This window comes from Pinus tabuliformis, chromosome 9, assembly GCF_031772625.1.
Source record: "Pinus tabuliformis cultivar Carrire ecotype Pingquan chromosome 9, CPIR1, whole genome shotgun sequence".
NCBI lineage: Eukaryota > Viridiplantae > Streptophyta > Pinopsida > Pinales > Pinaceae > Pinus > Pinus tabuliformis.
Genome location: NC_142307.1, coordinates 475,602,008 through 475,617,142, shown reverse-complemented (window position 1 = coordinate 475,617,142; position 15,135 = coordinate 475,602,008). Strand labels below are relative to the sequence as shown.

Sequence of the window (15,135 nt, the reverse complement as noted above, 5' to 3'; positions counted from 1 at the left end):
CAAAGACTCTCACTCTCTTTCTCTCTTACTCTCATACTTGCAAAATTACTTTTACATGCTTCTTTATCTCAACATACAAGTTTTTACATTAATGCATGACATAGCAAATAATTAATACATTGTTGTTGTTGAGTGTGATTAGAATCACGCAAGCGTTTATGGAGTGTGGGTAATAGTCGCGGAATGAATGTTTTCCCATATCTGTTTACCAAAATACATTAAATTCCTTAAATTCTTTGTTGCCTTTCGGAATGGTTCAAACGATACTTCTGTTCTGGCTTCAACCCTTCCATCTTTAAATAGAGACACAACCTACAAAAATACTTCTGACAAGTATGGCTGCTGTTAGGGTGTTTAACTCGGTGGTTGGAATTAATATTTCCAACACTCCCCCTTAATCACAATTTCCGCCATTGAAAATTCCCAAACAGTTTTTGAGATAAACAAAACTTGTGGTTGGAATTAATATTTCCAACACTCCCCCTTAATCACAATTTCCGCCATTGAAAATTCCCAAACAGTTTTTGAGATAAACAAAACTTTCATGTGCCGATGGCTTTGTGAGGATATCAACAAATTGTTCCTGTGACCTGCAGTGCTCCAACACAATTTTGTAATTGTTAATCAATTCGCTAATAAAATGATATTTAGCATCAATATGCTTGGTCCTCTTATGAAAGACAAAATTCTTTGACAATGCAATTGATGAGGTGTTGTCACAGAAAATAGTTGTTGTTCCCTCTTGGCCATGACGATGATCCCTCAACATCCTTCTCATCCAAACTGCCTGACACATTGCTGTTGTTGCTGCGACATATTCAACTTCTGCTGTTGACAGTGACACTATTGGCTGCCTCTTGGAGGCCCATGAAATGGCTCCGGAACCCAAATAAAAAACATATCCTGATGTGCTCTTTCTGTCATCAACACTGTTAGAGTCAGTCCTTTAGCCTTCCTTCAGCGATCAAAATGGACTTCTTACTAGGTTTGGTTTTGTTAGATGTTTTGCACATGATATTCAACAAAAAACATGTCATAAGTGTGTTCCTCAGGAGCAGCTCGGAAAGAGATTTCCAACGGTATATCACACTCCAAAAACCGGCTCCCGGATCAGAAGATATGATCAAAAGAATGATTAACTCAAAGATCTCTCCGTGTAGCTATTTATGTGTTTAATGATCCGGGGAAACTAGGAGATGTCAATGGCTAGACTGTGATAGAAAGGAGAGAACATAGCATTTGAAGGCCTATTACCGTGCTGCTAATCCTCATCTCAACATATGGCGAGCTCGTTTCTCTGCTTTGATTGAAAGAGATATCCCATGCAGAGGGCTCTGTACATTGTTGACAAGGATATTGCTGGTGAAAGGCTTACAACTTCTGGTCTCATGGTTCTTAAGAGGAATTACTTGGAGAATTATAGGTATGAATCTTGGGGAGGTTCCAATTGATGAGGAGGTAGATGTCGTTGTCTTTCGAGTGTTCCAAGATCAAGGTCACTCACAAAAGGTAGTAGCTACTTAGGAGGTAAAATTCCAAATAGTGGGCTTGATCTCAAGGAATTCCTACAAATTTCAGATCCTTCAGACATATATGTTCTGGGGTTTTAAGAAATTGTGCCTTTAAATGTTGCAAACGTGTTGGGTACAAAGGATAGCAGTCCTGTAGCTAAATGGGTTGCCATCATTCATGAAACACTCAATAATTCACTAGGGACATGCACGATCAGAAGTAACAGTAGAACTTTATCATGTCTTGGAGAAAAATCTAGAGATATAACTGATCAAATTAGTAGTGCGCATTCTGATTTTGAAAGTTCAAAAATGAATTTGCCTCATTTACGAAGTGTGTCTTTTAGGCATTTTAGCAGGAGCTTCAGGTCATATCGTGAAAATTTCAAAAGCAAGCCAATGTTGAAACAGCTGTGGAGTGCCTCTGACCGCTTCTTGTTGGGTAGGACAATTGAAAGGACAGATTCATCTTACAGTTTTAAGTCAGCTTCTTCATCTAAAAAGGAAGACAATTATCGTGTGGGAGATTTACCTCTTTTCTCACCAACATCGAGGAGCTCTTCATTAAAGATCTCAGAGCAGTAAAAATATTGTTTAGTTGCAAGTAAACAAATGGTGGGCATATTTCTCACTGTGTGGGTTCAGAGCGAATTGAGATATCATGTACACAATTTGAAGGTTTCTTGTGTTGGACACGGGCTAATGGGTTACCTAGGCAACAAGGGTTGAGTTTCAGTTAGCATGTCTCTATATCAGACAACCTTTTGTTTTATGTGTAGCCACTTAGCCCCTAGGTAGAAAGACGACGATGAACTCAGAAGGAATTCTGATGTCTTGGAAATCCTCAAGAACACGTACTTTCCACGGCTTCACAGTTTTTCTGAAGAGAAATCACCTGAAACTATTCTACAACATGATAGAGTTATTTGGCTTGGGGATATGAATTATCGCATTACTCTCAGTTATGGTGATACAAAGAAGCTCTTAGAAAAGAATGGTTGGGAGGCACTACTGGATAAAGATCAGGTGAAAACTTGAAATCAAGTGAAAAGTGCCACACACCAGCATGGTAAGCACAAGTGTGACCGGATACTATGGTATGGTGAAGGGCTAAAACAGATTTCATATGTCCGTGGTGACTCAAGATTCTTGGATCACTGATTTGTTTATGCAATTTCCATGGCAGAGAGATGCATTTGTCCTTCCAAGGAAAGTTATGTAGAGAAGGCTTTGATGAAGAAAATGCATACAATGCATGAATGGAAGTATTGTTGAAGACCAACCAGCTCCAAATCCCATGCGCCCCTGCATCCACAACACACACAAGTTAAAAAAAAAAAATTGAAGCCAAGTCATCAAAAATCAAGAAAATTTAAGTGGGGTTGCGCTCCTGGGTTTAGCGCTATGCATAGCCCATGGGTGTGATATCCCTTCACTGCTTATGCTGGATTCTTTGAGGTTTTCTCTCCTAAAAGGGGGAGCGTGTTTTTGGTCTCTGCCACTTTAGGAGTTATTAGCCAGCTTGTTGGGAAGTTTGCAAAGCTAGCTTGTTGGGCAGTTTGCAAAGCCAGCTTGTTGGGCAGTTTGCAAAGTTGATGGGTTGCTATGTTGTAGGGAGTGCAGGTAATAAACAGAAGGTTGATCTGCTGAAACATAAACTGGGTTTTGATGATGCTTTCAACTATAAGGAGGAGCATGACTTGGATGTGGCTTTAAAAAGGCATTTTCTAGATGGGATTGACATCTATTTTGATAATGTTGATGGTGATATGCTCGACGTAGTGTTGGGAAATATGAAAGTCCATGGCTACATTGCTGTTTGTGGTATGATTGCTCAAACTGGTGTTCAGAGTGAACAAGGTATAAAAAACTTGTATCAGCTTGTGCCTAAGCGTAAAAGCATGAAAGGCTTCCTTTAGTCTGATTACCTGCACTTATACCCTCATGGGCACTGTGCTTAATGTTGGCTTAGTGCTGTTGTTGACTCAATAGGTGGTTATAATTAAAATGAAGTCCTGGGAAGCGAATCGATAGGTTTTACTCCCTTAATGGAATCAAGATGATGCTTATGGAGGTTTTTGAGTGTTGGGTTGTGTTGTATTCTTTCCATGTAGTTAACAGGGGATTTGAGGGGCACCTGTAACCCCACTTTATGGGGTCTAGGGCAGCGCCACAGAAAATTTTGGTTTTGGACCCTATGTTAGGTTGGGCGGACCCACCTATGGTTTTGTGCATGATTTTCGCACATGTTTTTTGGACGCGATGGTTTTTGGTCCATGGTATTGGACGCAATGCTTTTTCGGTCCATGGTATTGGATGCTTCGGCATGTATAAATATGTATTGTAACATTGAAAGGAACATAATGGAAAAATCAAGCTGGTAGTCCCGGTTTTGGGATCCAGGGGAACATCTCTGTGTATATGTGTTTTATGTGTTCTGCGCTCGCATTATTTATTTTCTGTGTTTTAGAATTCATATGCAGGTAATTTCTATACGGGGTTAAAACCTACATTGAGGAGCTTATTGTATGATTAAATAAGGTAACATAATATTTGTCAGCTAGGAGTTAATTCCCAGTATTTCCAGCATTCGATGAGAATCATGTTCAAAATCCAACATTTCTAGATTTCCAAAGCATCTAGTGAACAAGTGGAAACAACTGTTCAAATGGCTACAAAATCAACAAGAGGATCTTTAGATCCATTTTCTGGGGGAACAAGAACAACAGGTTGATCAACCAACTCCAAAACTCGTGCAGGCAGGTGCAAGGTGGCAGTCAAAGGGAAGATTTTGTGGAATTCCACCCTTAAAGGAAGTAGATATTGACCAAAACTCGCTGATTTTGGTTTTCAAAACAACTCTGTTTTCCATAGTTCATGAGATTTTTATTCAATATTGTTTAGTTTTAATATTGTTTTATGATAGGATTTTATGATTAATTTTTATTTTTATTTCCTATGTTGAGGAAATTTAAATGATTTTGTAAAATTATAAATAGGATTAGTTTTAAGATGTACAAGGTCTGATTTTTATAGGACAAAGAGGCTGCTTGGGATTGTGAAAAGTTTCTCCTGAATATTATTTTAATAAAGCAGTTTTTGCCCTTTGGACCTGGGACCCGTCATGGTGTTAATGTCTAGTAAGTTTTTCTCATAAATTCATTTACACATTATGTCTTTTCTGCTATTTTGTGTTACAACATTCTCTAAGTGAAATGTTTGGAATCTATCAATGCCATGATGCTCCTTTCATAATGATTATGTTGTTAAATGTGTGGTTATCTTTTCAGAATCCATCCCCTAATAGATGCTCTATTGAGTAACCCTGTGCTTCTCTTTCGTCTAAAGTTGCTACTGTAGATCCATCCCTTGTTTGATGCCTGCAGGGCAACGAGCTTTCTCCCCTATTCTTCTCACATTTGCAGTCCTTTATCTTGGCTGAACATTGCACTTACTTTGCCCCAAGTTTGTCAGCAGAAATTGGCATCGACTCCATAACCCAATGGTCCTTTCTCTTGCTGTTTTCGACCCAAAAACCTTGTTGGAGAGGTAAATCCCCTCTGCGGACAAAGGTGATCCCTACTAGCCCAGACCGGGTCTAGCAACAATCAAACAATGCTATCACGCAAGTTCCTAATTGCAAATTAAAGGTGGATGATGAGAGCCTACTTGGATTCCAACGCTAATATTCGTAGAAGAGTCGTCGCTCTCGTTCCTTTGCTCCAGCCGGTCACGATCCCCACGATCTCCGTGAATGGACACCTGCACATGCAAAGAACAACACGAATACAAGCATAAAATCCAATAGATGCAATTATATATCGGTCAGAAAAGATATAACTCAAACATCATTACAATGAACAACAAGAGTGGAACCATAATGATAGTCATCTATTATTGATAAACAACAAAGAAGAATACAACCATAGTCCTGACGTCAAATTCTCCTTTGGCTGGGTGATCAGCTACACATGCCTTGCAAAGCTTGTCGGGATTAGGAACAAGCCTCTCTCTCTTTGGTTATGAATGCAAAGAAGGCTCTTGCAGCAATCTCTTAGACTTCTGAAAGTATAATTCTCCCTATGCTCGAACTATCACTATCACTATCACTATCACTAGCTTGCTCAAAGCAAGAGAACAAGATTTTATAGATGGAGGAGAAGGAGATAAGATCAATCACACCATCTATGGGATTGGGTTTATCCTCAAAAAGCTATTATGGATAGAGGAAAGGGAGATAAGATTAATCACGACATCCATGGGATTGGAATTATCCTTAAAAAGCTTCATGAGTCGAAAGGAAAAAACCTTCGCGCATTAAAAACTTTCCCAAACTCGGTTGGCATGACTGTGACTCTGAGACATAGCGCCCACTGGCGCGCCCTTTTTGTTGGATTTCCCCCATTGGCGCGAGTAATACATTAGGAAACCGCGCTAATGGAAAAAGGGAACTTTTTAAGGGTATTCTGCCGGAGATGTCTTCAGGGCATATGAAGTCCATACTTAGAGGAATATAATGCAAGAGTTTTCAAGTTATGTCACTTCTCACAGGTCCCGGAATGAGTCCTCCGAAGTGCGGGAGAGGGGTGACAGGGACGGTGACAAATGGTGACAAATTACTGTGTAACAAACCTTTCAAACCCCACACTCCATAACTAGCCTAAAATTTCATTGATCACAATCACATTTTGTTGGCAAAGAGAGAGCCCTCTCTGGTCTGGCAGGGCTAGATGCCAGATTGAAAGCTTGGTCTGTGGTTACCTTAGAATTTCCTTTTCTCAGCCTTGAGGTTCATTCTGAGTGCTAACATATTGGCGCCGTTGCCAGGGACGAGGTGACAGATTTTCTCCGGGAAATATCATTCAAGTTGCAGATCCGATTGTTGATGGTGGACAATGGTCAGGCACATATGAAGGCTGAAATCATCCACCTAATGACTCCATTATTCAAGATCCCAAGCTTCAAAGTTTCAAAGCAACTTCACTGCCAAACGAATCCAGAATTCAGATCTCAGAATGTTGATGGTAATCATTGATGACAGGGTATGTGGAAAATCCGTTATCTAGTGAAATGTTATTGACTTTAAGGGATGAGTTACCAAAATTTCAAATTGATCAGAATTTTTCAACATCAATGTTTCTTAGTTTGAAATCCAGTCAATTCACACCTGAAAGTAAATATGGTTTTCTTGGTTTACTTGTTGAAAGATTAGAAAAGGAAATTGAACTATTAGATGTTCAAATTAAATCACATGAATTCCGAGATCCCAGAAAGTTCTTGGAAACTCTCCCTCCTTCAAAACAAGAAACAATAGGGCTGCCCATGGATGTTTGCATTGACAGTTTTCAGTTGGAGGTCTGTGTTGAGGAGTTAGGGCAAAAAACAGAGTCTGGTTTCTTTGATCCTATTGTCGCATATATGGAGTATTTTTTCAGTTTGAAGGATAAGCCAAATTGTCTTTCACACAACCAAATTCAGTTTGTGCATGGATGGCTGTCAACATTTACATTTGTGTCCTGGTTCAAGAACTCCCTAGCAGCATCCTTATCACAGTTACTTGACTGGTTGGTCTGGCATTACAACATTACTTGATCTATTGATTTTGCTGCAAAGTAGGGTAGGATTGGTTTGTAAATAAATAAGCTGCCCAAGGCAGCACTCTGTTTTCGGTATTTGTCTATGTACAGGTTGTAGTATGTATATGTTTTATGGATTGATATAAGTTGTTTTGGGTTTGCAGCTATTTGACTGTATTGACCAATGGATGAGGCACTAATCTACAATTTCCTAGAGATCTAAGGTTCTTGGTACCTCCAAGGAGCTGCCATCCTCGATGGCGCCACTATTAGAGTCAGTCCTTTGGCCTTCCTTCAGCGATCAAAATGGACTTCTTACTAGGTTTGGTTTTGTTAGATGTTTTTCACATGATCTTCAGCACAAAAAATGTCATAAGCATTTTCATCAGGAGCAGCTCGGAAAGAGCTTTCCAATGGTATATCACACTCCAAAAACTGGCTCTCAGATCAGAAGATATGATCAAAAGAATGATTAACTCAAAGATCCCCCATGCAACTATTTATCTGTTTAATGATCCCAAGGAAACTAGGAGATGTCAGTGGCTGGATTGTGATAAATAACGAGAGAACATAGCATTTGAAGGCCTATTACTGTGCTGCTAATCCTCATCTCAACATACGGCGAGCTCGTTTCTTTGCTTTGATTGAAAGAGATATCCAGTGTAGAGGGCATAATACATTGTTGACAGGGATATTGCTAGTGAAAGGCTTAAAACTGCTGGTCTCATGGTTCTTAAGAGGAATTACTTAGAGAATTATAAGTATGAATCTTAGGGAGGTTGCAATTGATGAGGAGGTAGATTTCGTTGTCTTTCGAGTGTTCCAAGATCAAAGTCCACTCACAAAAGGTTGTAGCTACTCAGGAGGTAAAATTCTAAATAGTGGGCTTGATATCAAGGAATTCCTACAAATTTTAGATCCTTTAGACATATCTGTTCTGGGGTTTTAAGAAATTGTGCCTTTAAATGCTGCAAACATGTTGGGTACAGAGGATAGTAGTCCTATAGCTAAATGGGTTTCCCTCATTCATGAAACACTCAATAATTCACCAGGGACATGCACGATCATAAGTAATAGTAGAACTTTATCATCTCTTGGAGAAAAATCTAGGATATAACTGATCAAATTAGTAGTGCGCATTCTGATTTTGAAAGTTCAAAAATGAATTTGCCTCATTTATGAAGTGTGTCTTTTAGGCATTTTAGCAGGAGCTTCAGGTCATATCGTGAAAATGTCAAGGGCAAGCCAATGTTGAAATGACTGTGGAGTGCCGTTGACCGCTTCTTGTTGGGTAGGACAATTGAAAGGACAAATTCATCTTACAGTTTTAAGTCATCTTCTTCATCTGAAAAGGAAGACAATGATCGTGTGGGAGATTTACCCCTTTTCTCTCCAACATCGAGGAGCTCTTCATTAAAGATCTCAGAGTAGTAGAAATATTGTTTAGTTGCAAGTAAACAAATGGTGGGCATATTTCTCACTGTGTGGGTTTAGAGCGAATTGAGATATCATGTACACAATTTGAATGTTTCTTGTGTTGGACGTGGGCTAATGGGTTACCTAGGCAACAAGGGTTGAGTTTCAATTAGCATGTCTCTATATCAGACAACCTTCTGTTTTATGTGTAGCCACTTGGCCCTTGGGCAGAAAGATGGTGATGAACTCAGAAGGAATTCTGATGTCTTGGAAATCCTCAAGAACACGTACTTTTCCATGTCTTCACAGTTTTTCTAAAGAGAAATCACTTGAAACTATTCTACAGCACGATAGAGTTATTTGGCTTGGGGATATGAATTATCACATTGCTCTCAGTTATGGTGATACAAAGAAGTTCTTAGAAATTAATGATTGGGAGGCTCTACTGGATAAAGATCAGGTGAAAACTTGCAATCAAGTGAAAAGAGCGCACACCAGCATGGTAAGCACAAGTGTGACCAGATACTATGGTATGGTGAAGGGCTAAAACATATTTCATATGTCCATGGTGACTCAAGATTCTCGGATCACCAATCTGTTTATGCAATTTCCATGGTAGAGAGATGCATTTGTCCTTCTAAGGAATTTTATGCAGAGAAGGCTTTAATGAAGAAAATGCATACAATGCATGAATGGAAGTATTGTTGAAGACCAACCAGCTCCAAATCCCATACGCCCCTATATCCAAAACACAGACAAGTTTAAAAAAAAATTGAAGCGAATTCATCGAAAATCAAGACAATTTAAGTGGCACTGCGCTCCTGGGTTTAGCGCTGCACGTAGCCCATGGGTGTGACATCCCTTTACTGCTTATGCTGGATTCTTTGAGGTTTTCTCTCCTAAAAAGGGGGAGCGTGTTTTTGTCTCTGCCACTTCAAGAGCTATTGGCCAGCTTGTTGGGCAGTTTGCAAAGTTGATGGGTTGCTATGTTGTAGGGAGTGCGGGTAATAAACAAAAGGTTGATCTGCTGAAACATAAACTGGGTTTTGATGATGCTTTCAACTATAAGGAGGAGCATGACTTGGATGTGGCTTTAAAAAGGCATTTTCTAGATGGGATCGACATCTATTTCGATAATGTTGGTGGTGATATGCTCAACGCAGTGGTGGGGAATATGAAAGTCCATGTCTGCATTGTTGTTTGTGGTATGATTGCTCAAACTGGTGTTCGGAGTGAACAGGGTATAAAAAACTTGTATCAGCTTGTGCCTAAGTGCATAAGCATGAACGACTTCCTTCATTTTGATTACCTGCACTTATACCCTCATTAGCACTATGCTTAATGTTGGCTTAGTGCTGTTGCTGCCTCAACAGGTGGTTATAATTAAAATGAAGTCCTGGGAAGCTCATCGATAGGTTTCAATCCCTTAATGGAATCAGGATGACGCTTATGGAGGTTTTTGAGGAGCTTATTGTATGATTAAAGAAGGTAACATAATATTTGTCAGCTAGGAGTTAATTCCCAGTATTTCTAGCATTCGATGAGAATCATGTTCAAAATCCAACATTTCTAGATTTCCAAAGCATCTAGTGAACAAGGGGAAACAACTAGTCAAATGGCTACAAAATCAACAAGAGGATCTTTAGATCCATTTTCTGGGGGAACAAGAACAACAGGTTGATCAACCAACTCCAAAACTCGTGCAGGCAGGTGCAAGGTGGCAGTCAAAGCACAGATTTTGTGGAATTCCACCCTTAAAGGAAGCAGATCTTGACCAAAATTCATTGATTTTGGTTTTCAAAACAACTTTGTTTGCCATAGCTCACGAGAGTTTTATTTAATATTGTTTTATGATAGTATTTTATGATTAATTTTTATTTTTATTTTTTATTTTTATTTCCTATGTTGAGGAAATTTAAATGATTTTGTAATATTATAAATAGGATTAGTTTTAAGATATACAAGGTTTGATTTTTGCAGCAGAGGGAGGCTACTTGGGACTATGAAAATTTTCTCCTGAATATTATTTTAATAAAGAAGTTTTTGCCCTTTTGACCTAGGATCCATCACAGTGTTAATGTCTAGTATGTTTTTCTCATAAATTCATTTACACATTATGTCTTTTTTGCTATTTTGTGTTACAACATTCTCTAAGTGAAATGTTTGGAATCCATCAATGCCATGATGCTCCTTTCATAATGATTATGTTGTTAAATGTGTGGTTATCTTTTCAGAATCCATCCCCTGATAGATGCTCTGTTGAGTAACCATGTGCTTCTCTTTCGTCTAAAGCTGCTACTGTAGATCCATCCCCTGTTTGATGCCTGCAGGGCAATGGGCTTTCTCCCCTATTCTTCTCACATTTGCAATCCTTTATCTTGGCTGAAAATTGCACTTACTTTGCCACAAGTTTGTCGGCAGAAACTGGCATCAACTCCATAACCCAATGGTACTTTCTCTTGCTGTTTTCGACCCAAAAACCTTTCAAACAAATCCCCGCACTCCATAACTAGCCTAAAATTTCATTTATCACAGCCACATTTTGTTGGCAAAGAGAGAGCCCTCTCTGGTTTGGCAGGGCTAGATGCCAGATCGAAAGCTTGGTCTGTGGTTACCTCAGAATTGCCTTTTCTCAGCCTTGAGGTTCATTCTGAGTGCTAACATATTGGCGCCGTTTCTGGGGACGAGGTAATAGATCTTCTTCGAGAAATATCGTTCAAGTTGCAGATCCAATTGCTAATGGTGGACAGCAGTTAGGCACATATGAAGGCTGAAATCATCCACTTGATGACTCCATTGTTCAAGATCCCAAGTTTCAAAGTTTCGAAGCAACTTCACTACCAAACGAATCTAGAATCTAGATTTCAGAACATTGATGGTAATCATCGATGACACGGTACGTGGCAAATCCATTATCTAGTGAAATGTTATTGACTTTAAGGGATGAGTTAGCAAAATTTCAGATTGATCAGAAATTTTCAACATCAGTGTTTCTTTGTTTGAAATCCAGCCGACTCACACCTGAAAGTAAATATGGTTTTCTTGGTTTAGTTGCTGAAAGATTAGAAATTGAAATTAAACTATTGGATGTTCAAATTAAATCACATGAATTTCGAGATCCCAAATAGTTCTTGGAAACTCTCCCTCCTTCAAAACAAGAAACAATAGGGCTGCCTGTGGATGTTTGCATTGACATTTTGGAGTTGGAGGTCTGTGTTGAGGAGTTAGGGCAACAAAAAGAGTCTGGTTTCTTTGATCCTATTGTCGCATATATGGAGTATTTTTTTAGTTTGAAGGATAAGCCAAATTGTTTTTCACACAGCCAAATTCAGTTTGTGCATGGATGAATGTCAGCATTTACATTTGGGTCCTGGTTCAAGCACTCCCTAACAGCATCCTTATCACAGTTACTTGACTGGTTTGTCTGGCATTACAACATTACTTGATCTATCGATTTTGCTGCAAAGTAGGGTAGGATAGGTTTGTAAATAAATAAGTTGCCCAAGGCAGCACTCAGTTTCTGATATTTGTTTATGTACAGGTTGCACTATGTGTATGTTTTATGGATTGGTATAAGTTGTTTTGGATTTGTAGCTGTTTGACCGTATTTCCCAATGGATGAGGCACTAATCTACAAGTTCCTAGAGATCTAAGGTTCTTGGCACCTCCAAGGAGCTGCCATCCCCGATGGCGCCACTATTAGAGTCAGTCCTTTGGGCTTCCTTTAGTGATCAAAATGGACTTCTTACTAGGTTTGGTTTTGTTAGATGTTTTGCACATGATCTTCAGCAAAAAAAAAACATGTCATAAGTGTGTTCATTAGGAGCATCTCGGAAAGAGCTTTCCAATGATATATCACACTCCAAAAACCGGCTCCCGGATCAAAAGATATGATCAAATGAATGATTAACTCAAAGATCTCCCGGTGCAGCTGTTTATGTGTTTAATGATCCCGAGGAAACTAGGAGATGTTAGTGGCTGGATTGTGATAGAGAAGGAGAGAACATAGCATTTGAAGGCCTATTACCGTGCTGCTAATCCTCATCTCAACATATGGCGAGCTCACTTCTCTTCTTTGATTGAAAGAGATATCCAGTGTAGAGGGAACTATACATTGTTGACAGGGATATAGTTGGTGAAAGGCTTACAGTTGCTGGTCTCGTGGTTCTTAAGAGGAATTACTTGGAGAATTATAAGTATGAATCTTGGGGAAGTTGCAATTTATGAGGAGGTAGATGTCGTTGTCTTTCAAGTGTTCCAAGATCAAAGTCCACTCACAAAAGGTTGTAGCTGCTCAGGAGGTAAAATTCCAAATAGTGGGCTTGATCTCAGGGAATTCCTACAAATTTTAGATCCTTTAGACATATATGTTCTGGGGTTTTAAGAAATTGTGCCTTTAAATGCTGCAAACGTGTTGGGTACAAAGGATTGTAGTCCTCCAGCTAAATGGGTTTCCCTCATTCATGAAACACTCAATAATTGACCAGGGACATGCACGATCAGAAGTAATAGTAGAACTTTATCATCTCTTGGAGAAAAATCTAGAGATATAACTGATCAAATTAGTAGTGCGCATTCTGATTTTGAAAGTTCAAAAATGAATTTGCCTCATTTATGAAGTGTGTCTTTTAGGCATTTTAGCAGGAGCTTCAGGTCATATTGTGAAAATGTCAAGGGCAAGCCAATGTTGAAACGACTATGGAGTGCCTCTGACCACTTCTTGTTGGGTAGGACAATCGAAAGGACAGATTCATCTTACAGTTTTAAGTTAGCTTCTTCATCTGAAAAGGAAGACAGTTATCGTGTGGGAGATTTACCTCTTTTCTCTCCAACATCGAGGAGCTCTTCATTAAAGATCTCAAAGAAGTAGAAATATTTTTTAGTTGCAAGTAAACAAATGGTGGGCATATTTCTCACTGTGTGGGTTCAGAGCGAATTGAGATATCATGTACACAATTTGAAGGTTTCTTGTGTCGGACGCGGGCTAATGGGTTACCTAGGCAACAAGGGTTGAGTTTTAATTAGCATGTCTCTATATCAGACAACCTTCTGTTTTATGTGTAGCCACTTGGCCCCTGGACAGAAAGACGATGATGAACTCAGAAGGAATTTTGATGTCTTGGAAATCCTCAAGAACACGTACTTTCCATGGCTTCATAGTTTTTCTGAAGAGAAATCACCTGAAACTATTCTACAGCACGATAGAGTTATTTGGCTTGGGGATATGAATTATCACATTGCTCTCAGTTATGGTGATACAAAGAAGCTCTTAGAAAACAATGATTGGGAGGCACTACTGGATAAAGTTCAGGTGAAAACTTGAAATCAAGTAAAAAGCGCCACACACTAACATGGTAAGCACAAGTGTGACCGGATACTATGGCATGGTGAAGGGCTAAAATAGATTTCTTATGTCCGTGGTGACTCAAGATTCTCGGATCACTGATCTGTTTATGCAATTTCCATGGCAGGGAGATGCATTTGTCCTTCCAAGGAAAGTTATGCAGAGAAGGCTTTGATGAAGAAAATGCATACAATGCATGAATGGAAGTATTGTTGAAGACCAACCAGCTCCAAATTCCATGTGCCCCTGCATCCACAACACACACAAGTTTTTTGAAAAAAGAGAAGCCAAGTCATCAAAAACCAAGACAATTTAAGTGGTGCTGCGCTCCCAGGTTTAGCGCTGCGCGTAGCCCATTGGTATGACATCCCTTTACTGCTTATGCTGGATTCTTTGAGGTTTGATCTCCTAAAAAGGGGGAGCGTGTTTTTGGTCTCTGCTGCTTCAGGAGCTATTAGCCAGCTTGTTGGGCAGTTTGCAAAGCCAGCTTGCTGGGCAGTTTGCAAAGTTGATGGGTTTCTATGTTGTAGGGAGTGCGGGTAATAAACAGAAGGTTGATCTGCTGAACCATAAACTGGGTTTTGATGATGCTTTCAACTATAAGGAGGAGCATGACTTGGATGTGGCTTTAAAAAGGCATTTTCCAGATGGGATCAACATCTATTTCGATAATGTTGGTGGTGATATGCTCGACGTAGTGCCGGGGAATATGAAAGTCCATGGCAGCATTGCTGTTTGTTGTATGATTGCTCAAACTGGTGTTCAAAGTGAACAAGGTATAAAAAACTTGTATCAGCTTGTGCCTAAGCGCATAAGCATGAAAGGCTTCCTTTAGTATGATTACTTGCACTTATACCCTTAGTGGAGTTGCGCTTAATGTTGGCTTAGTGCTATTGTTGCCTCAGCAGGTGGTTATAATTAAAATGAAGTCCTGGGAAGCTCATCGATAGGTTTCACTCCCTTAATGGATTCAGGATGACGCTTATGGAGGTTTTTGAGGAGCTTATTGTATGATTAAAGAAGGTAACATAATATTTTTCAGCTAGGAGTTAATTCCTAGTATTTCCAGCATTCGATGAGAATCATATTCAAAATCCAACATTTCTAGATTTCCAGAGCATCTAGTGAACAAGTGGAAATAGCTGGTCAAATGGCTACAAAATCAACAAGAGGATCTTTAGATCCATTTTCTGGGGGAACAAAAATAGTAGGTTGATCAACCAACTCCAAAACTCGTGCAGGCAGGTGCAAGGTGGCAGTCAAAGGGCAGATTTTGTGGAATTCCAAC

General features: G+C 39.4%; 1 protein-coding gene and 4 pseudogenes across 1 annotated transcript; all 5 read left to right on the top strand.

Annotated features, from left to right (window-relative positions):
• Positions 1–2,102: 2,102 nt before the first annotated feature.
• Positions 2,103–2,672, top strand: LOC149149280 (type IV inositol polyphosphate 5-phosphatase 7-like; annotated as a pseudogene).
• A 434-nt stretch (positions 2,673–3,106) lies between these two features.
• On the top strand, positions 3,107–3,430 carry LOC149149279 ((+)-pulegone reductase-like). The gene has a single exon (XM_089442438.1). The coding sequence runs from the start codon at positions 3,107–3,109 to the stop codon at positions 3,428–3,430; it is 324 nt and encodes a 107-aa protein (XP_089298564.1).
• A 5,919-nt stretch (positions 3,431–9,349) lies between these two features.
• Positions 9,350–9,833, top strand: LOC149149278 ((+)-pulegone reductase-like; annotated as a pseudogene).
• A 110-nt stretch (positions 9,834–9,943) lies between these two features.
• Positions 9,944–13,949, top strand: LOC149149277 (type IV inositol polyphosphate 5-phosphatase 7 pseudogene; annotated as a pseudogene).
• A 269-nt stretch (positions 13,950–14,218) lies between these two features.
• LOC149149276 ((+)-pulegone reductase-like) lies at positions 14,219–14,709 on the top strand (annotated as a pseudogene).
• Positions 14,710–15,135: the final 426 nt, after the last annotated feature.

Coding starts and splice junctions, on each gene's coding strand:
- LOC149149279 (XM_089442438.1), top strand. CDS start 3,107: ATGGGTTGCTATGTTGTAGGGAGTGCAGGTAATAAACAGAAGGTTGAT.